This window comes from Rhynchophorus ferrugineus, unplaced genomic scaffold, assembly GCF_030347505.1.
Source record: "Rhynchophorus ferrugineus isolate W39M unplaced genomic scaffold, kcgeb_rfMv2 rfM8, whole genome shotgun sequence".
Classification (NCBI taxonomy): Eukaryota; Metazoa; Arthropoda; class Insecta; order Coleoptera; family Curculionidae; genus Rhynchophorus; species Rhynchophorus ferrugineus.
The window spans coordinates 16,138,981-16,163,848 of NW_027472587.1; the positions used below are offsets into that span (position 1 = coordinate 16,138,981).

Genomic DNA, 24,868 nt, shown 5'->3' on the forward strand with positions numbered 1-24,868 from the left:
GGAGTTTCATGCCGTTATTATGGGATATCACGTCTCCAGCGCAGCCAGAGTTTATCGTTTTTGGCCGATTTTTTACCCTGTCACAGTTCGCATTTCGGTCCAGTTTTTAATTGAGCGCCAAAATTAATAGTTCCATTTTGCAACTCTATAGCGTTCTGTCATAATGAAAGCTTAATAAACGTTAGCACTGTAAATAATATTTGCGATCAATCGCCTAAATTTGAAACATAATAGGTTTTTTTTAAATAATATTTAGTCAACCAATCCCCAAATCTATCTGAAACTTACTGGACTAATTCAACCAACATGTGTTAGAATCATAAAGACAAGTTATTAGGAATGCGTTAATTGGTTGCATGTATTTGATCAAAGATATATCGGTGATGATGTCAAGTAAAAAATGTTAACAACTGTAAAGGAACCTAACCTAAATACAATATCCTAAAAACGATAGTCACAAAACTGTTGAATTAGACCATAGTCAAAATAATATTCAACTGAAAGGACGAATATAGAAACTTACTGGAAAGTAGATTTAATTAAAAGCCATTTAAAAAGGCTAGTGAGTGCTAGTTCTTGAGAAAGTTTGCATATATTTTAATATAAACATGCAGACTTCAAAGATTATTTCAATTTTTAGTTAGATATCAAATACATTCCCGATCTTACATTGAAAATACTGTAAAAAATTGTTTAGTAACATATTATTTTTAAATTATTCTTTTTATAGCGGAAGGATGATTTACTTAATAAATTGTGACCGAATTTGGACCACAGTGTAGTTACAGGTCAGTATAAAATTTGAAGCAACTATCTAATAACGACTGAAACTAGTCATCTGAAACAGTCGATAGTAAAAAGTAATCATTTACTAAACAGTCGATAGTCGATTTCATTCGATAGTTCCCAACTTTTATAATAATGTTCTCTATTTTTTTCCACTTTCAAGAAAAATCTTATCTTATCCACATGATTTTTGCTCGGCTAGTAGACCTCCTACAGCAATAATATTCTATTTAACTTGTTTAATCTCCCAGAACTCCTACAAATAACTGAATAATGGGCAGGGCTTCAGACGTCTGAGCAAAAAAAAACTCTCCTAAATCCCCCACAAGATACTCATATGGAACTGATAACGTTTCTCAGCAGCGGGCAATAAAGAAAACTTGGATCGTCCTTAAAATGAAATCGAACTAAACTACAGTAATAAAAGCGGAGTATTATATTTATTGGACGATGATATGGGTCGGTAAAGTCGGAAGAATCCTTCGAATTTATTCCAAGTTTTACGTTCTTAAAGTTATGTGTTTAAATGGGCGAAACGCCCATTCCTTATTCGCACACACAAGGAATATTTACGCCATATTGGACGAGAAGGTTACGACGGATCCCATAACTCAATTCTGTTTTCCCCGATATAAAGATTTGATAAAACTTACGGATATAAAATGGATATAAAGCTATTATAAAACCCACAGTCTCTAAGGATATATAGGAATGTGGCAATTTTATTAAAGTTAACACACAAAGTTAACGAAATTGAAGTTACATCGAAGACATAAGTGAAATAAATTATAAAACGAAATAAAAATGCAACAAAGAAGAACAAACTGCCCAAAGAACGAATAAAAGAAAAAAATAATTATTGAAGGAAGTTGGCAAACAGCTTTTGGATTTTTCTATTAACTTATTTTAATTATCTTAAAGATATATGCTGATTATACTACCCGGATTCAAATATCCTTCGATTGATTGAAATATATGACAAACTCTTATGATATCAAACTTTGGTTTATTTGACTATCAGGTGCTTACATGTATTTTATATCATGTATCAAGGCAAGCGAGTTTAAAGAGAACTAACCTGATTATTAAATTCCATATCTTTAACATATCTCTACGTAAAATTTCAATCATGGAACACTTAAAACTCCATTTTCGACATTGATCACTTTTGTTGTTTTAATTCAGGATATATGTTGCCAAAGATTTCCTAAATTTGCTGGTGATGATGCTGCCGCTTCACAAGCCCATTGTTTTGCTTTTAATGATTTGAAAATAGTGATGTTGGTATAGATGAAAAACATCGCCCGGAAGGAATACAACTTGCAGGGCTTATTGAATGAATCCCCACCTTGTTCGTTTCTTATAATATGAATAATAATGGTGCTAGAGTTAGAACTAAAATAGTTAGAAATTCATTGAAAGACTTGTCATGCTAATAATAGAAACAATATATGAAAGTGTCTTAAAAGTTTGAAAATAAAAGAAAGAAAAAATTAAAGATTTGTTTTCGAAAACATAAATTTGTACCAAACAAAAGAAAACACGCCAAACTGTATAAAAAAATTATAAATAAATGTCCAATGATCAGCCAACAAGCTTTTCACATTTTTGAATTTGAAAATTTTATATTATTAGTGTTTTGCACCAGACTGGTAAAATAAAAATAATCATATAGTTTCTTATAGTGAAAAGTAAATAATGAATAGAAAGGTAATTCATCTCAATATGTAGAATTAAATTAAAGTGATTAAAGTCCACAAATACAGAAGATCATTGTTTAGTATGTGCAGAACTGAAATCGCAGGTTAAATGCACCAACAAATTAGAGTAATATATAGAGTATTAGCTTGACACAAGTAATTTTTGAAAAATTGTGTGATCTTAACACAGAAAAGCAAAAATGTATTGTAATTGTAAATGTATAGTATCTTAACCAAAATATATTTTTTTAAGTAAAAGTACTTCAATATAATGAAGTTTTCAATTGATGGCACTTCACAAACATATTTTTAAAGGGTAACAAAATTTGGCTCTATATTTATTGAATGGCTTTGTACTAAAATATGTTATGGTATTTTCATGATTTTTTCTGTTGCATTTTTTAAAAAAATATGCATAATTTTTTTATGTCCGCATAGACACTGAACACGCAACACTTTGGACAGTGAAGATACAGTGATAGTATAATCAAATAACAGAAATGCTGAACTTACTCTATATCAGGCTCACAAAAATAATGTCATGGACAATGGGAAACAAATAATCGCGTTATAAAAATGAGCCAATGGAATGACTTTGTCAGGAAATTGAAACGAACCAATCAAAAAAGTGGTCTCAGAACCAGCATTGTTTGGACGACGCATAACATTTCTTCGGTTTCGCCTAGTTAGGTCTATGAGGTACTTTGTCTGTTTTATTGGAAAGACTATAAAAGAGGACTATTAAATAATGAAGCATATTTCAAACTATAACACCGTGCTTTTAACAATGAACAAAAAAAACTTAGAAATATTATATTTAGCAGATTTCCCTAACAGAATGCAGATTATGATATATATCCAATACATTCCATTCAAGTTAATAGTCTATATTTCTTCACAGCGCTGTATGTACGAGACTACGTGCGTGAGCATCCATTCTCGAGGGATAAAACAGAGTCTACGCCGCCCGCTTCGCCGTCATTTTAAGATCAGGGCTAAGCGTGAATAATAAAACAGCGATTATGCTAGACGATACGGAAGTGCCAACGAAGCTCTCGTATTGTAAGTTAATAATAAATGAATAATACTGGATCTGAAAGGGGTGGTGTGCCGTGGGGTCCCACTTAAGTGGCGCTCAGTAATGCAAATCATTTTTCAAATTGCTGCCGGCATATCCGGCATGCCTGGGTAACGCAGAAATTTATAGGGGGACGGGAGACGACAGTGAAGCGGTAGTACACACGTCTTCGTCGAAACGAACCAATTTTGATAAACGCCTATCAACGAAAGTGTTTTAGACAGCCCCCATTATATAATTATGATGAAATATATAAGAAAAACAAAGAATTTCATATATATGACCTGGAAATCTTAAAATTAAAATATGTCATTCGATTTCCTTGTTTAAAATCATATAGGTTAAAATATCAGTAATAATCGATTATATTACATAATAGGACAATAAAAAGTCCCTGCCTGACACATAGATAGTGCTACTAGAGTTAAGTCCACAAGTTTTTTAGTTAGCCTTAGCCTCAAAAGATGCTTGTATAAATTTGACAGCCGTCGGATCATTAGTTTGTGAATTATACTATTTTGTGTGTAGCAACTTTGTTATTGTGCAAAAAATGGATAAAAAGGAATTTCGTGTATTGATAAAATATTGCTTTTTTAAGGGAAAAGTACAGTTGAAGCAAAAATTTGGCTTGATATCGAGTTTCCGGATATTGCACCAGCAAAAATAACCATCAAGGAATAGTATGCTAAGTTTAGAGGTGGGGAAATGAGCACCAAAGACGGTGAACGCAGCAGACTCCCAAAAGAGGTTGTTACCGACGAAAACATTTACAAAAACTACAAAATGATTTTAAAATACCATAAATTGAAACTAAATATAATAGCAGACACTCTAGGGATATCAACTGAACATGTACATCATATCATTCACGAATATTTGGGTATGAGAATGCTTTGTGTAAAATGGATGCTGCGAGAGCTTATTTTTGACCGAAAAAAAAAAACGACGAGTTGATGATTTGGGGCAAAGTTTGAAGATGATCAAGCGTAATAAACCGGAGTTTTTGCGTCATTATGTCACAACGGATGAAACATGACTCCATCATTTCACTTCGAAGTCCAATCGACAGTCATCCGAGTGGACTGCAATATGAACCCGCTCCAAAACGTGGGCCAACGCAACAGTCGACTAGCAAGTTAATGGCGTCTGTATTTTAGGATGCGCATGGAATAATTTTCATTGACTACCTTAAAAAAGGAAGGACCATCAACAGCGACTATTACATAGCCTTATTGAACCGTTTGAAGGACTAAATCGCCGAAAAACGGCCGCATTTGAAGAAAAAGAAAGTGCTCTTATTAACGTATTCTTCAGATCTGGCTCCCAGTGACTATTTCGTGTTCTCAGATCTCAAAAGAATGTTCACTGGCAGGAAATTTTCGTCAAATGAAGAGATAATCGACGAAACTGAGGCCTATTTTGAAGCAAAAGGACAAATCGTACTACAAAAATGGTATCGAGAAGTTGGATGTTATTCGGTTTCCTTGTTTAACATCATATTGGTTAAAATTATATTTGTCATCGTGCCTGTTCATAAAACATTTCATAAAAAAACAACTTCTGTTTCATAGAAACCATATTCAATTGCAAATATATCCATCATGTTCTTTTATATTTACGTATAGTTTATTATGAGATAAAATTAGACTAGTTTTTTAGTTACTATAAACTAATCCAGAAATACATAATTTTTTTTAAAATGTAATAAGATAATTTACTAGGCAATACCAACTAAACTACAATTTTTTTTTACAATGGCTTAAATCCAAGAGAACCCATCGGTATTAACTTATCTCCTAGTCTAATAATATGTATATATTAACAATGCTGTTTTTTATATTATATGCACCTCATTGCACTACACTATTATAACACACAAAAATCAACCTGCTCTACTTACAGCGAATATACTATTTTGCAATGCACTACCTTTTATATCACAATTGTTGACAGTGCCAAGATAGTCGTGACTAATGATAATCTCCGTCGACGTCTGATGTTACTTATACGCCAGATTATAAAATATAACATCAAATACTTGTTTCAGCCATGCCAGTAATCAGATTGATTTTCGTTGACCAAATGCCTTTCTAGATGATACCTAATTTTGATCACCCCTCAGACAGTATACATCACAAATCATCAATCAATCAATCATCACTAAATACGTCATATAAATATTCTAACTTTTATTTCAATATTACTTTATTTCTTTATATTCAAATTTAAAAATATATATAACAAAAATATCTTTGAATATTCTCTGACCAATATTTTCGAAACCAATTCAGTATATATCTCGAGCTAGTAATAAAATAGACGAAACCAGCCAGAGGGAGACGGTTACTGTATTTACAGAACAATGGAGCGGATCTGCGGAACGATGGAAATTTATTCTCAGTTTTACGCGGTTGAAGTTTTGTGTTTCGTCGAGTTCTTATTCGCACAAATAACGAATACTTACATGACATGAGTAACAAGGTCTTAGAGTTACGATCGTTTTCATTACTCAGGTCTGTTTGTCCTAGTTCGTACATCTTGATAAAATTTAAACCAAGCTTACACTGGCGAGAACGTGTATTTTTTATACAATAAAGTGTGGAAGCTTGCGTTGTCTGTTAGTTCCGCTAAAACCTGAGAACGGCTGGACCGATTTTACTAATTTAAGCATTGATATGTTTGTAGAAGTACTGGGAAGGTTTATATTGTGAGAACATGATAAATATTTACCATGGAAAACAATTTTAACAATTTTTCTATCTACAGAAAGTCTAGAGGATAGTACCAAAGGATAAATAATTTTGTTGGTTGTCAAACTTTCATGAATGCATTCAAATTATATGACCAAAAATGTTGTATTCTGGTTAAAACTAAAGGACATTATTATGACCTCGCGATTAAAATATTTTATAATTTTCACATTTTTTTCTTCTTAATCTTAATAGCAACCACATGGTTCCATATAAAACTATAATATATATTTCCTGTTATCGACAATAAGGAAAGCATTACGCTTTGTGATACAAATATTAGGTGTTTTCAAATCCTTATTATATTGTTAAAAATGCAGTCCGTAGATGTGGTTGTCTTACGTAACGTTTCTTAATAGTGTATATATTATTTCCGATTAAAATCTGTATTACTCCACAATGGCACTCGATATCCTTCAATATCTATTGTATATTCAGTGATTTTAAAATAAACGTATGAAAGCATGAAACTTATGAATATTACACTTATTCAAATACAAAAATGTAACTGGAAAGTTGGTGTTGACTCAAAATTTATTGCTATATTGCTTGGACAACAGGTAAGTTTCAGGAAATACTATTATTTTCTCTGTTCGTCGAGCAGTAAAGACACCAAATACCATTACGAAGTTAAAAATTGGCCACAATGAACTGACTTTGTCTGTGGCAAATGAAACGTTAAATATGAACCTCTTATTCCACAAGAACATGTTATTCTTCCACCCTTACATATAAAACTTGGTTTACTGACAACATTTTTCAAGGACTCTCTCTAAATTAAGGATTTTCTCTAAATTAAGTAATGCTAAATTAGAAGAAAGCATTTTTGTTGACCCGCAAGTAAGAACACTTGTAAAAAAATGAATTCGATGAAAATCTTACCGCGAAAAAGTTAGCGGCTTGGTTATCTCTAGAGAAATACTGATTCTAAAGATGGATTCATAAACAATCCTAAAGCTGAAAATGAAAAGTTTGTAGTGAATAGATTGTTACAAAAATTTTAAACGGTAAGGCTGCAGAGTGCTTTTAGAAATTACAACAAAATTATTGGATTCCCATTTAGAAACCCCCCCTAGTCTTGGAATGGTGAGTGACGAACAAAGTGAACGCTTTCACCAGGACATAAAACAGATAGAGAAGACATTATTAAAGAATATGGAATGCTGAAATATTAGCACATTACTGCTTGTTTTTCGTGAAAGAGAATTCTACTCATTACAAGAGGAAACATTGTTATTTTGTCATTTTCTTTCAGAGTATATGGCTTATTATTTCTACTTACCACTTAACAGTACTTTCATCACTGGTAGGCGTTACAACAAATCCGTTTAAGTTTCTGTGTTCAGTAGGTATAATTTGAAAAAAAGACCGTTTTATTTAATGTTATAGAACAAAGAAAGAGCCACACAATATTATTTGATTATATTAATTTTACGGAAATATTTTTTAATTTATAAAATGCAAATAGCAAATAACACAGCATAGCAGAAACAGGAAGTCGTAATATAGAATTACCACATGTGTTTAGTATCCAAAAACTGCAAAGAGACCTCTCCAACTAGAGAAACCTAATTATCCTAATTAATTAAAACATTATTACATTCCTTGAATTTTCTGAACCAGCTTATGCAAAAACAAAAACAGTCGGAAATAAATAAACTCTCTATGGAAACTTATCATTCTGCATTTGGCAAAAAACACAGTGTAACAAAAGAATAGCGTAACTAGTCAGATATAACGATATTTTATAAATAAACAGTCAACGGCGAACAGATAAACGCCAATAAAAAGAGAAGAGCGCGTGAGGGGGAGAGAAAGAAAAACATTTTGTTTAACGTTGTGAAATACAATTTATAAAATGATTTCGGCAAAGCGGTCCTGGAAAAGCTTTTTGCGTTTGCTTTATATATCGAAAATTGGGAAATTAATTTTTTTTCGATATATTATTATTTAGTATATTAAAACTAGTCGAAAAGCCACAACGAGATATTAAAATTGTGAATATGTTTTAGTTTTAATCATTTTCCTGAAATGCAAAAGAGGTACTTTTATTAGAGTTAGTATACAATGAATTGGATATCTGAAAAATTATCAGACAGAATAATAGACTCTCAGGCGTCATCACTTGTTTTAATGACGTACATGACGCGAATGATAGTAGTTATATTTTCAAAAAGCATATTTACCTTTTACTCTTAGTTCTTGTTTTCTTCGATGCAGTCTTTCCTTGTTAAGTCATTTTGATACCACTGTATTTCGCCTTAGTTTCTTCTGATACACTAATCACTGTTTTCTCCCCAATATATTTACAACATCAGCAAAACAGTTGGTATTCCTTTTCTCCTCAAACATTTAAATCAATGTTCTTTTTCAGTCTGTCTGATGAAGTTCGTTGAAACCAAACTGTTATTGTAGAAAATGCTTCTTTCCACATATCCAGACAATTCTTGCTTGTGTATCATTCTGGACCTGCATATTTATTTTAATTCTTACTAAAACTATTGTTAGTTAATAATTCTTTGTCGCATCCCATATCATTTTAATTATATAGAGGTAGATACTATTTAGCCATATTGTTCAGGCATCAGATCCACGATATATCTTTTTTTTGGCATATTTATTTAAAAAAAATTATATAAATTTTAATTAAACATTTTATTTATATTTACCGAGCAACAAGTTGAAATAATTAAATATTTATCATGATTTTTTCAAAACCCAATTTGTGTATTGCAAGCAATTTGCTTAATTACAAGTTCTGTCAATCTATTTTCTACTATGTTTTCCACCAGTGTACTATGGTATGGTGCATTGTTAATGACGTATACTGATGGTTCCTTTAGTTTTTTAGAGCTGATTATTAAAACATATTAAGGAAACCATATTATGATTCGTTTCTCCATTAAATTTGCAGGAAAACAGAAACTCTGCACTAGGAATAAAACCATTCCTGTTTCGAAGATGAAGAACAGTATACCAGCAATGAATAATTAAAAAATATTATGACTATCTTAAATGTTATTGTAACGTTTACATTTTTCCTTCGTGGGGGAAATCGTAATCCCTTTCTAACTCTAGCTATCTAATTGTTCAATATTTTCGATCAATAACCTGTAATTATTATGACTTATGTTTCGAAGAATTTTATAGACATTTGATAACCGGATGGCTCTTATAGGCTGATTCGGTTACTTGTTCAAATATATCAGGCAGAATTACATCAATTTTTAATTACAATAAGATGCGAAAGAAAATATTATCAACTTTTAAGAGGCATTTGCAATTTTTTCTCAATACATTAAACACCTTGATAGGGTAACTTTATTGTTGTGTTCGATTTACTTGAATAAATGTTACTAGAGACATGCGACTATAAATGATAATGGGGATAATGGTTTATGAAAATAATATTTGTGTTACATAATAATAGTATTTTGTATAAACTTTAAGTACTTCGTTTGTATTTCTATTCATGTTGTAGTAACTATGTAAATACAGACTTTCCTTTGAGATTTAGAATAGTATCTGCTGTAACTTAAATTACTATTCTGATTTATATATAATGCAATATTAAATAAAGCAAATATTTGTATGTAAACATTAAGAGACATACATCTCTCTACGTGTGTTCAAAAAGAGAATCGCGAACGCGCGTTATCGTATTGTGCTTTAATGTTCCATGAATATAAATGTAATGTAAAATCCGCATACCACATTATGTTCGTGTTTCGCGACGAAAAGTGAATACGCATATAAAAACCGACTAAATGAAGCAGATCAACTTGTAATCTACATGGAAATCCTTGTTTGATCCGTCGTCCTTTATACGCCATCAAAGCGATCTTTTTTTCCCAAAAAGACACGGCTATCATCTCTCTGTGAATTATGGGAAATTGACTAGAGAGCTTGTAGGTTCCTTATTTCGGTTTTAAATTATTAATAACAATATGTTTTTGTGTAATAAGAAGAAAAGCTATATATATATATATATATATATATATATATATATATATATATATATATATATATATACTAGCGACCCGCCCCGGCTTCGCACGGGTGCAATGCTGATACTAAATTAAATACACTACAGAAAAAATATGAACGTTGTATATAAAAACATAGCGGCCCGCTCCGACTTTGCACGGGCATAAAATATATATGCCTATGTCACTCAATGAAATCATGATTAAAATCGATCCAGTATTTTTGGTTCATTCATTACTGCCCTTGGCCTGCACGCATTAAATTTGGAGTAAAACAATTCCTCTTCCCCTATACTTACTATGAAGATTTCCTGCTATCTTTGGAATATCTAAATTCATACAATTTTTATTACATTACACATTTTTAAACGCAAATTTTAAATTTGTAATATCTCCGAAAATATTTGTTTAATTTACATGCTGTAAGGAACCATATTGATCTATATTAATTGCACACTGTATTTAAGGTACTTAATTCGATAAGGATTAATGCCGTATTGCTTAAAATAGCTTCGTAAATAAGCCATTTTCTCACGTAAAAAGTAAACAATAAAAATGGTTAATGTGGGTTATCCCTAAAAGATAAACATATACCATCGCGGACTTTTTTGTAGACCTTTTTATGGTGTACAATACTGTAGTACATTAATTTGATCTAACTCGTAGGGTTAGGCAGCGTTTTTGCTAATTGCTAAATAAGCCTAAAAAAATAGGTTAATTTACGACATCACGTTAGAAACCTCTAAAATTAGCAATGTTGCCTTAGTATATTATGCATGTATTATACATATAAACCTTCCTCTTGAATCACTCTATCTATTGAAAAAAACCGCATCAAAATCCGTTGTGTAGTTTTAAAGATTTAAGCGCACATAGGGATATAGGGACAGAAAAGGCGATTATGTTTTATACTATGTAGTGATATATATATATATATATATATATATATATATATATATATATATATATATATATATATATATATATATATATATATATTACCTGTTTATCTTACATTTTCACTAATAATCCACATGTATCAATTATCTCAAAGGGGTAGCAATTTATTTATATCAATCATTTAATTAGAAGCAATAGGATTAATAAAAACTAAGCGATGGAATGAAGTTGGGAATTACTTATCGATTAACTGCTATGTTTCAATTAAATTCTCTAACTGACTAGATGAATCCTACAATTTTTAATAGGAAACTGGCTATTTTTATTATACTTGCTTTATTTGGTTATAAATTCATCGGTTGATATTTTAAGTTAATACGTGTTACTAATGGTATATATTATTTAAACAAAATTCTATATTCCCTGGAGTTTTTTTGTAGGATTATCGAACCAATATGGATTCAAATAAAAATACTCAATAAGAGATATCATTAGAAACTATTTTGATAAAAAAAGAAATCTATACTTAAACGATATTTTGATAAAATTATGTAAAGTAGGTTGACGCGTAAACTGAAGAAAATTCACCAACACATGATATTATTTTGTAACTCTACAAGAGACAATAGTTTTTCAGTTACTGGGTAAACAAAAAATTGTTTACAGACCAAAGATAACCAAGCTGGAAGTTAGTGTAAAGTGACTAACTGAGTTAATCCACGCTATACAAATGACGCATCAAATCTTTCAGTCAATATTCAAAAATGTTCACCGAATCTTTTTCGAGGACGAAGAAAGTGGAGATTCGACTGCTTCAAAAAAGTATAATATAATTTTTGGTTTTCAACTCTCTCAATGTATTCGTTTGAAAAAATATTCCTAATTGTTGTTATTTTTGATTCCCGATAAGTTAAGGTATATCTAAGATCTGTAAATAAAGACATGTTATGTATTTCAATCTAATTATGTACACTAAGTATAACAAAATATTTACTAATTAAAAAACAGATAGCGATAGCATTTTGGTTAAGCAATAATCTTCCACATTTGGATCTATATATCATCCGGTCTGAAATGCAAAGACAAGATTTTCCATAAGTTTATAATTTTTCGCTTTTAAAAATTACTTCTAGACTAGAGCAGGACCTTTTGAAAAATAATTCGTGTCTTTTTGACATTTCAGCAGATACTTTTAACCACAAATGCTGTAAAATCTCTTTGTGATTCCACAATCTGCCCTATAGGCAATAAGTATTTCTTATATCTATATTATATTTACATGGCATGCAGAAAATCACTACATTAAGCGATTTTCTCTATATAATTTTATTTTAATTAATTAGTCTTATTCTAAAGCGTATTCTTAAGTTTATATATGTCCAGTGATCAGGTCAGGTTGTGTAAAACGTTTTAGTCTACGCACTTCATTATCACGTCGCATATTTAGCTGATTAGTGAGTACATTGGGATGCACTGACACTCTTTCGAACTACTTCACACAAACACGTTGAATTACACTTGTTATAGGTTCTAGAGGAATATCGCGTTGTATCACTTTAATTGAAATATAGTACGGAGCATCAACAATGGCACGCAACACTTTATTTTGGAACCGTTGAATGATGGATATATTAGAATTGCTAGCGGTACCCCATAGTTGGATTCCATATGATCAAATAGGCTTGAGTATAGACTTATACAGCCCCCGATGAGCCGATACATTTGATATAATTTCAGTCAAAGTTGATTTCGTTTATAGAGTATGTACTTCTTCCAGGTTAGGCATCGATCTAAGTGCATACCAAGATATTTAACTTGTTCTGCTTGGGGGAGTTGACGATGATTGATATGCTGTAAAATGTATTTAAAATAAATTTCATTAAAATATTACTTAAGAATGACAATAACCAAAACTATCTTATACAATTTGAAACCAAATTATAAAACCAAAAGCAGTAAACTTATCAGTTCCTAGATGATATCTCAAATTCTACTGAATATTTTTATTTTAAATGTGATGGAACGTATCAAAGTAAAAAAAGGTCAAAATGTTCTGTTCTACATGTTACGGCAGTTTTTAAAATTTATAATTTTTTTAAATGACAAATATCAATATTTTGTAATCATTTTACATTATATGATAGAAGGATATAACATACTTTTCATGATATATATATATATATATATATATATATATATATATATATATATATATATATATATAAAGAAGCCTGACACCAAAATTAAAATAAATTAGTTCAGTAGAATTTTAAATATCATTTCAAAGTGTCTCCAAAATTTTAAAACAATAAAAAATATAATTTTTAAAATTTCTGAACAAGGATACCCTCATAATCTAGAATTTTGGGATGATCAAGGTTCTAGTTTTACTACCACAAATACAATATTTATAATAATGAATTAGGATGACTATCAACCCTATTAGAACAACTACAATGAATGTTAACATAATATTCCAATCGAAATCGTATAAACGTTATTTTTCCTCCATTTCAATTATGTAGCCGCAGTTCGTCAGCGATACCAGCCATATATTTTCCCGCAAATACTCTCTGCCCTGGAAAACCGCCGCGATAAATCCTCGAAGTCGAGCCTCTCGGATCTTCCGGGCCCAACTTCTAAATTTGTATCTTAAATCAATTAAGGCCGTTTGACGGTTGTAACGCCGAATAATTATTTCGATCCGTAATATATCTTGCGAGGATATGAGACGGGAACGCTAACCAATGTTGGTTTAATGAAATTACAATTTAATATAACAATGAAAATAACAGATTGTTTGAATAGTTACTGAATTAATTAATTTGTATTGCCTTCCTGGTGCACTCTCTCAGCTAAGGTACATACTTGCCATTCAACAACTTCATTCAGATTCACTAAAATCCCATGAGTGTCCAACCAAAACAATCTTCGTTTACTTGGCTCTAGAGCGTTTACATTTTTCCCATCTGTTTAATCTATTTTATTACATAATTTAACCTTTTTGATGGATATTTCTATTGGTTTTCTTTTCGTAACAATAGTTTTTGTTTTTAGTGACTTGTTAAAAGCATTTTAGGAACAAATAAAACACAGCAAAACTATTTTTTGACTATACTTCCTTCTTATTTGTTTTTGTGTCCTTAATGTGTCTTTCTTTTCTAAACCAATACTATATGTTTCATATTTTTCCCAAATTAATATGTTTCTTCACTAATTCGCCTTTGTCTTACATCTAACAAAACAACCACAGCAACAGCAAAATGACAGCAAAATGATTGAACTGTGCTACTTAATCGATAGATACTTTTAACTTAACCTAAGATAAATTATATAAAAATATATTGATTTATTAGTTAATTTAAAGCATGTAAGGATTTTTAGGGTGTAAGTACAAATTACACTAGAACATTAAACCAACTAGTAGCCACACGCTTCCAAAAGAAACTTCCATTAATGACCAGTACTTATCACTACGTAACCAACACATATGATTCCAAAATCAAATGAATTTAAGAAGCTGTCCAAGATTTCTCTTATAAACATGACACAAAGTTAGGTAACCATATGTTGTCGTAAGCTTTTAACTCTGATTCCACCTATTTTCTGTAAATATAATTGCCAATAAGAATTAGAAGAAACAAATAGTTCATAGAAGATATCCATCAATACAATGTGGCTATATAATAGTTGCTTTTTATTGAAAATGTTTAATTACAATCTATTTGCTCTTTCAAAAGCTATCACACAAACAAAAATACGGTTGTGGGTGGCTTATATCAAAAGCTCTCACACAAAAATACAGGTAAGCACCTTTTTTTGACTATAGCACCTTCTTATTTGTTTTAGTGTCATTAATGTTTCTTCTTTTCCTAAATCTGCATTATATGTTTCGTATTTTTTCACAAATTTTCTTCTGTCTTACATCTAACAAAACAGTCACAGCAACAGAAAGGGGCAGAACTGTGCTACTTAATCGACAGATACTTCCACATTTCATTACATGCAAAACATTAAACCTACTAGTCACCAAACGCAGCCAATAAATTTCTTCGATTAATCACCAGTACTTGTCACTACGTAACTGATACATATGGCCTCGAAATCAAATGGATTTAAGAAGTTGTCGAAGATTTCTCTTATGAACATGACACAAAGTTAGGTAACCATATGTTGTCGTAAGCTTCTAACTCTGATTCCACCTATTTTCTGTAAATATAATTGCCAATAAGAATTAGAAGAAACAAATAGTTCATAGAAGATATCCATCAATACAATGTGGCTATATAATAGTTGATTTTTATTGAAAATGTTTAATTACAATCTATTTGCTCTATCAAAAGCTCTCACACAATATTTTTTCACAAATTGTCTTCTGTCTTACATCTAACAAAACAGTCACAGCAACAGAAAGGGGCAGAACTGTGCTACTTAATCGACAGATACTTCCACATTTCATTACATGCAAAACATTAAACCTACTAGTCACCAAACGCAGCCAATAAATTTCTTCGATTAATCACCAGTACTTGTCACTACGTAACTGATACATATGGCCTCGAAATCAAATGGATTTAAGAAGTTGTCGAAGATTTCTCTTATGAACATGACACAAAGTTAGGTAACCATATGTTGTCGTAAGCTTTTAACTCTGATTCCACCTGTTTTCTGTAGATATAATTGCCAGTAAGAATTAGAAGAAATAAATAGTTCATAGAAGATATCAATCAATACAATGTGGCTATATAATAGTTGCTTATTATTAAAAATATTTAATTACGATCTATTTGCTCTATGAAAAGCTCTCATACAAACAAAAATACGGTTGTGGGAGTCTTATATCAATGTAGCAATAAACAAATACAGAAATAATGAAACTAACGAAAACGAAAATACAGGTAAGCACCTTTTTTGATTATAACATCTTCTTATTTGTTTTAGTGTCATTAATGTTTCTTCTTTTCCTAAGTATACATTATATGTTTCATGTTTTTCTCAAATTAAAATGTTTCTTCACAAATTCTCTTCTGTCTTACATCTAACAAAACAATCACAGCAACAGCAAAAGGACAGAACTGGACAGGACACTTCTATATTTCATTACATGTAAAACATTAAACCTACTAGTCACCTAACGCAGCCAATAAATTTCTTCGATTAATCACCAGTACTTGTCACTACGTAACTGATACATATGGCCTCGAAATCAAATGGATTTAAGAAGTTGTCGAAGATTTCTCTTATGAACATGACACAAAGTTAGGTAACCATATGTTGTCGTAAGCTTTTAACTCTGATTCCACCTGTTTTCTGTAGATATAATTGCCAGTAAGAATTAGAAGAAATAAATAGTTCATAGAAGATATCAATCAATACAATGTGGCTATATAATAGTTGCTTATTATTAAAAATATTTAATTACGATCTATTTGCTCTATGAAAAGCTCTCATACAAACAAAAATACGGTTGTGGGAGTCTTATATCAATGTAGCAATAAACAAATACAGAAATAATGAAACTAACGAAAACGAAAATACAGGTAAGCACCTTTTTTGATTATAACATCTTCTTATTTGTTTTAGTGTCATTAATGTTTCTTCTTTTCCTAAGTCTACATTATATGTTTCATGTTTTTCTCAAATTAAAATGTTTCTTCACAAATTCTCTTCTGTCTTACATCTAACAAAACAATCACAGCAACAGCAAAAGGACAGAACTGGACAGGACACTTCTATATTTCATTACATGTAAAACATTAAACCTACTAGTCACCTAACGCAGCCAATAAATTTCTTCGATTAATCACCAGTACTTGTCACTACGTAACTGATACATGTGGCCTCGAAATCAAATCGATTTAAGAAGTTGTCGAAGATTTCTCTTATAAACATGACACAAAGTTAGGTAACCATATGTTGTCGTAAGCTCTTAACTCTGATTCCACCTGTTTTCTGTAGATATAATTGCCAGTAAGAATTAGAAGAAATAAATAGTTCATAGAAGATATCAATCAATACCATGTGGCTATATAACAGTTGCTTTTTATTAAAAATGTTTAATTACGATCTATTTGCTCTTTCAAAAGCTATCACACAAACAAAAATACGGTTGTGGGTGGCTTATATCAATGAAGCTTATATACAAATACTGAAATAATAAAAATAACGAGATACACACAAAAATACAGGTAAGCACCTTTTTTTGACTATAGCACCTTCTTATTTGTTTTAGTGTCATTAATGTTTCTTCTTTTCCTAAATCTGCATTATATGTTTCGTATTTTTCTCAAATTAAAATGTTTCTTCACAAATTCTCTTCTGTCTTACATCTAACAAAACAATCACAGCAACATCAAAAGGACAGAACTGTGCTACTTAATCAATAGACACTTCTATATTTCATTACATGTAAAACATTAAACCTACTAGTCACCTAACGCAGCCAATAAATTTCTTCGATTAATCACCAGTACTTGTCACTACGTAACCGATACATATGGCCTCGAAATCAAACGGATTTAAGAAGTTGTCAAAGATTTCCCTTATAAACATGACACAAAGTTTGGTAACCATATGTTGTCTCTGATTCCACCTGTTTTCTGTAGATATCAATGCCATTAAGAATTAGAAGAAATAAATAGTTCATAGAAGATATCAATCAATAGAATGTGGCTATATAATAGTTGCTTTTATTGAAAATGTTTAATTACGATCTATTTGCTTTATCAAAAGCTCTCACACAAACAAAAATACTGTTGTGGGCGGCTTATATCAATGAAGCGACATACAAATACTGAAATAAAGAAAATAACGAGAATAAAAATACAGGTAAGCACCTTCTTTTGACTATAGCACCTTCTTATTTGTTTTAGTGTCATTAATGTTTCTTCTTTTCCTAAGTCTACATTATATGTTTCGTATTTTTCTCAAATTAAAATGTTTTTTCACAAATTATCTTCTGTCTTACATCTAAAAAAACAATCACAGCAACAGAAAGGGGCAAAACTGTGCAACTTAATCGACAGATACTTCCACATTTCATTAAATGTAAAACATTAAACCTACTAGTCACCAAAGGCAGCCAATAAATTTCTTCGATTAATCACCAGTACTTGTTACTACGTAACCGATACATATGGCCTCGAAATCAAACGGATTTAAGAAGTTGTCAAAGATTTCCCTTATAAACATGACACAAAGTTTGGTAACCATATGTTGTCGTAAGCTTTTAACTCTGATTCCACCTGTTTTCTGTAGATATCAATGCCATTAAGAATTAGAAGAAATAAATAGTTCATAGAAGATATCCATCAATACAATGTGGCAATATAATAGTTGCTTTTTATTGAAAATGTTTAATTACGATCTATTTGCTCTATAAGAAGCTCTCATACAAACAAAAATACGGTTGTGGGAGGCTTATATCAATGAACCAATAAACAAGTACAGAAATAATGAAACTAACAAAAACAAAAATACAGGTAAGCACATTTTTTTGACTATAACACCTTCTTATTTGTTTCAGTGTCATTAATGTTTCTTCTTTTCCTAAATCTGCATTATATGTTTCGTATTTTTCTCAAATGAAAATGTTTCTTCACAAATTCTCTTCTGTCTAACATCTAACAAAACAATCACAGCAACAGCAAAAGGACAGAACTGTGCTACTTAATCGATAGATACTTCTATATTTCATTACATGTAAAACATTAAACCTACTAGTCACCAAACGCAGCCAATAAATTTCTTCGATTAATTACCAGTACTTGTCACTACGTAATCGATACATATGGCCTGGAAATCAAACGGATTTAAGAAGTTGTATAAGATTTCGCTTTTAAACACGAAACAATTTAGGTAAATATATCTTAATATAAGCTTATAACTATTTGCTCATCTAAAACTCTCAAAGTCACTCTTACGATACAAACATACTGTTCTGGTGGTGCTTCGAAACTTCAATTTTGTATAACTGAAGCAATAACCAAATTCCAAAATAACAAAAATAACTAGAAGAATCGGATACTGTCATATTCTTTAGATGGTGTTGCCTCTATGACATAAAAAATGACACGCTTTGTTAAATAGTTTCAAAATACTAGCAGTTTCTCAACATAACCAATGTCGTAAATCCAAAACAACGTAAATAAACCGCGATTTCCTATTCAACATAAAACCAAAATCGGTAAACTTATCCCGACGGCAGCCACGATATATTGCGGATCGAATAATTGTTCTAGGCCCAATAGGCCTAAAAGGTAATTGATTTAAGATTAAAATTCAGAACCTCGGGGAAGGTTACTGAAATTTATGGTGGCGGCGTTCCATTGGGAAGAGGGAAATTTGCTAAGAATATATATGGACGGACCGCCGTACAGGGAAAAAATCGCGAAAAAAATGACGTTCTTGTTTGCCCCTAAACTGATATTAATCGCTCCGTTTAAAAACAATTTTAAATCGATAAATAAAAATTACGTTTCGAAGGTTTCGGAGCGAATTCAACGTAGATTTATAACTTTTTGATGTGGAAGTATTATAACTTTACACGTCGAATGAAAAACTTCAATACAAAACAGGTTTTTGATTAAATATTAACTTATTGATCTTAAAATTCAATCTTGAACAAAAAAAAAATCCTTAAAAAAATATTTTTACTATTATATTTATATTTTTATTAGTTATAAATAATCAATATTATAACAGGTGAATTAAAAAGTCGCCAGCCTAACGCATAGATGGCGATACTAGAATTAAATGCATATGTTTTTAGTTAGCTCTAACCATCAAAAGATGCGTGTATAAATTAGATAGCTGTCGGATCATTAGTTTGTGAATTATAGCATTTTGAGTGAAGTATTTGTTATTGTAAAAAAAATACATAAAAAGAAATTTCGCGTCTTGATATAATATTGCTTTTTGAAGGGAAAAAATACAGTTGAAGCAAAAACTTGACTTTATGCCAAGTTTCCGAATACTGTTCCAGAAGAATGAACCATCAAGGATTGGTATGCAAAGTTTAGACGTAGTGAAATGAGGACCGAAGGCGGTGAACGCAGTGAATATCCAAAAGAGGTTGTTACCGACGAAAATATTCAAAAAAGCCACAAAATTATCATGAATGACCGTAAATTGAAATTGAATGAAATAGCAGACACTCTGAAGATATCAACTGAAGGTATGCGTCATATCACTCACGAATATTTGGGTATGAGAAAGCTCTGTGCAAAGCGGGTGCCGCGCGAGCTCACTTTTAACTAAAAACAGCGACGAGTTGATGTTTCAGAGCGGTATTTGAAGATGATCAAGCGTAATAAACCCGAGTTTTTGCGTCGATATGTGACAATGGATGAAATACGGCTCCATCATATCACTCCGAAGACCAATCATACATTATGGCGTATGACCAGAGGCTAAAAATTGATTCCTTTTTCAGTAAAGCGATTAAAAATTACCTATGGTCAAACAGCATATATCATTGATTAATGTTGATTGGTAGTAAAAAAATCTAAAATTTTATTTTGCCCTAATCTATTACTACACAAAACAAAAAGTGTTTTAATAATTTTCAATACTTGAGTTGACTATTCCTGGATCAAACATGGCAAGTCAAGGAAATATCCATAGATATAAACAATATAGTAATCATGTAAATGGTTCTGTCAAATAAAAGTTTGTTCACATATACCTGGACTTCATTTTGTTCTGTTATAATTCCATAATTATGTGTGACTTCCTGTTATTAAATCGAACAAATTGATAATATAAAAAAACAATCACGTGAATGTGTTCTTGCCTTCTCTTCTGTCACATTTACGTTTTCACATATAAATCTTGTCGTGTCCACATTTAAAGTAGAGACGATACCTATAATCGAAACCGGGTACTTTTCAGCCGCTATATAATATTCCTCCAATAATTTATCTTTTATAACCTCACCTTTTGTTGATCTTCGAACGAACACAGAACGTAAATCTATTTTAGAATTAATAATTAATAGATATCCCTTTATTTCGTGTGCCTGTGTCAGATTTATTGCCTAATACTGACTGCGCAAATCATTTCCTTTATTATCAATCACCTCTAATACAAAGGAGGCTAGAGTGTAATCGTATTTATCTCGAACATGTGGGTTTTGTAGAGCTATTAATAGAAACTAATCGGGATGATATAGAACTGATCTCCCGGTCGAATGGAGAAGCTTTATATATACGCTTTCAAAAATTGGTAATACTTCGATAATCTTCAAGTTTCTAAAAAAATTGAGAATTTCTTTTATTTCTTAATGTTTTAGGTATGAAAAAATAACTTTTTCTCAATAAGACTACTATTTAGAAATATTATAGAACCACAGCTCAGCAAATGTTGACTTACAACTGCTTAAAAAAGAAATAATGCTACTTAAAAGAAATAGTGATATCATTAATATATGATACCGTTACAGAGCATCTCGAAGTCAGTTCTTTCAGAGCTAATATCCCAATTATTCTCAAATTTGTTATGTGCCACGAATATAATGCATATTTTATATTATTTCAGAAGTCTATAACAGTACAGGGTTGAAAGGGATGAGACTGAACGTGCCAAGGGCTGTGAGGACTGGTCATTCGGTTACCCTCAGTTGTGAGTACGACCTAGAAGGAGCGCCGCTTTACTCGGTGAAGTGGTACCGAGAAGGCTACGAGTTCTACCGATATGTACCGAAAGAGGAGCCTCCAACGAGGGTCTTCACGCAACAGGGTCTACATGTTGATGTAAGTATTTTCTACCACTGGAAAGTGTAAAATATATTGTCGTAACTGAAGAATTCAGATTTGGAGTGAAAATATGTTTTTTTTTACTTTCCCATCTTTTTCTTAACCAGGAAATAGCTGAAAATGATAAAGTTTTTGAGAAATATTTCTCTTATATAGTACAATACAATCAAGAAACCAACTAAGAGAAAAACAAAAATTAGTTGATTTCGAACAAACGTTTTTGAATTAACTTTTCTCTAGCTTGTACTAGCTAAACCGTCACTAGCTTTTTGGGTTTATCAGCATGTCCAAGCCTTGGTATCAATAGCTTTTCGGTTTATTAAGTTAAACATTTATCAAACAACGATAATATTGAAATTCATAAAGTACTTAACTCTCGTTTATGTTATGAGATTCCAAGAAAGTCAAACATTATAAAAAATCAACAAATGGATCGAGTTTCATGCCCTTTTATTATAATTTGCCATTTTCTTCCCTATTTGTTAAAAACGAATGAAATTACAAGTCATATCTAAACATTGCTATCATATTAATGGATTTAATGAAAACTCACAATTTACAGGTCTGTGATAGGCCGATCTTTATCATATCTTGATCCTTTGCAATAATCAAGTGAAATTAAATAGACGAAGAAGGGATGTAGTACTGCAACACAATCTATTGTCTTCCATTGTTATGTTGCTAGAAATTTAAATTACTGAACTAATTACTAAACATTTCTCTTACATACCAGAACGCTCGAATACTTTTTATTATATTGGTGATAAGTTTGTTCTTGTACCAATACCTCATGATTAGTTTATCCTAAAAATTATTGATACCTGCATTACCTGCAACAAACAAAGCAACATAAGAATTCTTTATATTAAACCCAGATTATCCTGGCGCAAACATAATAATAACAATAAAATAACCGAGTTATAAATATTATCAGCCCAATTTTCATTCAACGTGAACTAAAACGCGAGGCCCTTTTTGTGTAGCCAAATAAAAGACGCGTGGGCCTTCACCTCTCTTTATTTTCAGAGAGAACAGAAAAAATCCGACCTGACAGGGCACCACGTTCACGAAAAATCTGCACGGGAAGGAATCCGGGACCGGCCACGGGGAAAAAAGGGAGAAAAGAAAGAAAAACACATTCTAACAATTGCGCATCGCATTCCTTTTCATATTTTAACATTTTAAATGAATTTAATATGTTCCGGTACTCGGTAGCCTTAACCTTTTTTCCGTATTCCTCCTCGTTCGGAGGGGAGGGCCGCGTCGAATATACGTTGCCCTTTTTTTACCGGATGAAATATTTCCCTTTGACGATGGAAATAGAGAAAATTACGAAACGTTACGACGACGGTGTGGAATTTGTTCTGGTTTATGGAAATACCAATAACTGAGCCGTTTCAATTTGCCGACGGGGTTTTTTCGACTGTTTTCTTCTTTTAGCGCGATTGAAAATGTCTATTTTGCAATAGGTATAAACAATTTCTTTTTTTGTTTACAGTTATGAGTGAATGATTTATTGGGTTAAATTTTCCGTGAAAGAGTACGACCGCTATTAAAGATAATTTCTATATGTTTCGAGTGGATTCCTGATCTTCTACTCTCCATTACAATTAATATCGTCTTGTTACTGCATGTATCTTTATTTACTTTGGCTTCTTTAGATTTTTTCATTTCTTTATTTCTTACATATTAATCTTTAATTCCTTTATATTGTTGTTCAGTTGTCGCCATCGTTGATTTATATTGTTTTATTGTTTTATTCGTTTCTTGAGTAAATTTTTTTATTATTTCGTTTTTTTCTGGTTTCAAAACTTTTATTATTAGTGCTCTCCTGTTTCTTTTCTACTTACCAGCTTCCCTGTTCTTATTTAATTTTCAGCACATCTGTATGTAACTAAACATTAATTGCATTGTTTTTTTTGGCTTGGAAGTTTCTTTTGTTTACTGTTATTCCTCTTCTTTTACGTCGTTTAATTCTTCTCCCCTCTTAATTTTATTATTTTTCCTTGTCTTATTTTCTCATTTTCAATCTTTTTACATATTTCTAACTTTCAATTAGATTTACAGTCTTCTGTTTTTTAATGTACTCTGTACCCTGTATGAATTTTCTTTGCTTTTATATTTACGTACATCCTATTTTTCTTTGGATTCTCCTTCCTTTCAATATCTCTGTTTCTCCTTTTTCAATAACGCTCTTTGTCATTTGGTCTCTCTAACTGTTCTAATGCCTCGATTTCCTTAACTTCGGACCAGATTGGACTGATCTCTTTAATAGATTTCTTTGAAAATCTTCAGTTTTTATTTGAGCGTGTTTTTTGTTCCAATTGTATTCCAAATATTAGTAGGTTTTTTTCGTTCTCCCTCTAGTTTGTATCTTCTTTTATATTGATTTATACCAATTGTGTACCACGATGTTTTATCTAAATTTGATAGAGTATTTATTCTATTATATTGATATCAATTCAAATAATATATATACATCTATTACAAATAATATATTTCCTTATATATATATATATATATATATATATATATATATATATATATATATATATATATATATATATATATATATATATATATATATTATTTGCTAAAGAATGTTTCCCATATTTCAAACTCCTTAATTAATTTCCCTATTTCTCCATATTGTGTACGTAAAAAAAGGAAAAAAAATTGATTGCGCCTTCGATATGTTTTTCTCTGGAATATGAAATATGCTTCCATAGATGTGACAATGGAGGAAATCACGAATATGATGATATCGAATCCGTTATGGTTTATGAACAGCGCTAACAACGGAATCGTTTCAATTTTCCCGACAAAAGATTACCTAACGTAATATATTTCGTATTCGGGATGTGGAGGAACGGCTCCGACAGACGCAAGTGGAAAAACAAAGAAAGAAAATGAC

The 24,868-nt window shown here is 31.1% G+C and overlaps 1 protein-coding gene across 1 annotated transcript in view; it reads left to right on the top strand.

The window, feature by feature from the left end:
• The window catches only part of LOC143200753 (uncharacterized), a 205,766-nt gene that overhangs the window by 134,593 nt on the left and 46,305 nt on the right, over positions 1 to 24,868 (top strand). Inside the window, exon 2 of the mRNA XM_076411362.1 lies at positions 21,737 to 21,951. Within this exon, the coding sequence (XP_076267477.1) occupies positions 21,737 to 21,951 (215 nt within the window). The remainder of the gene's footprint in view (positions 1 to 21,736; positions 21,952 to 24,868) is intronic.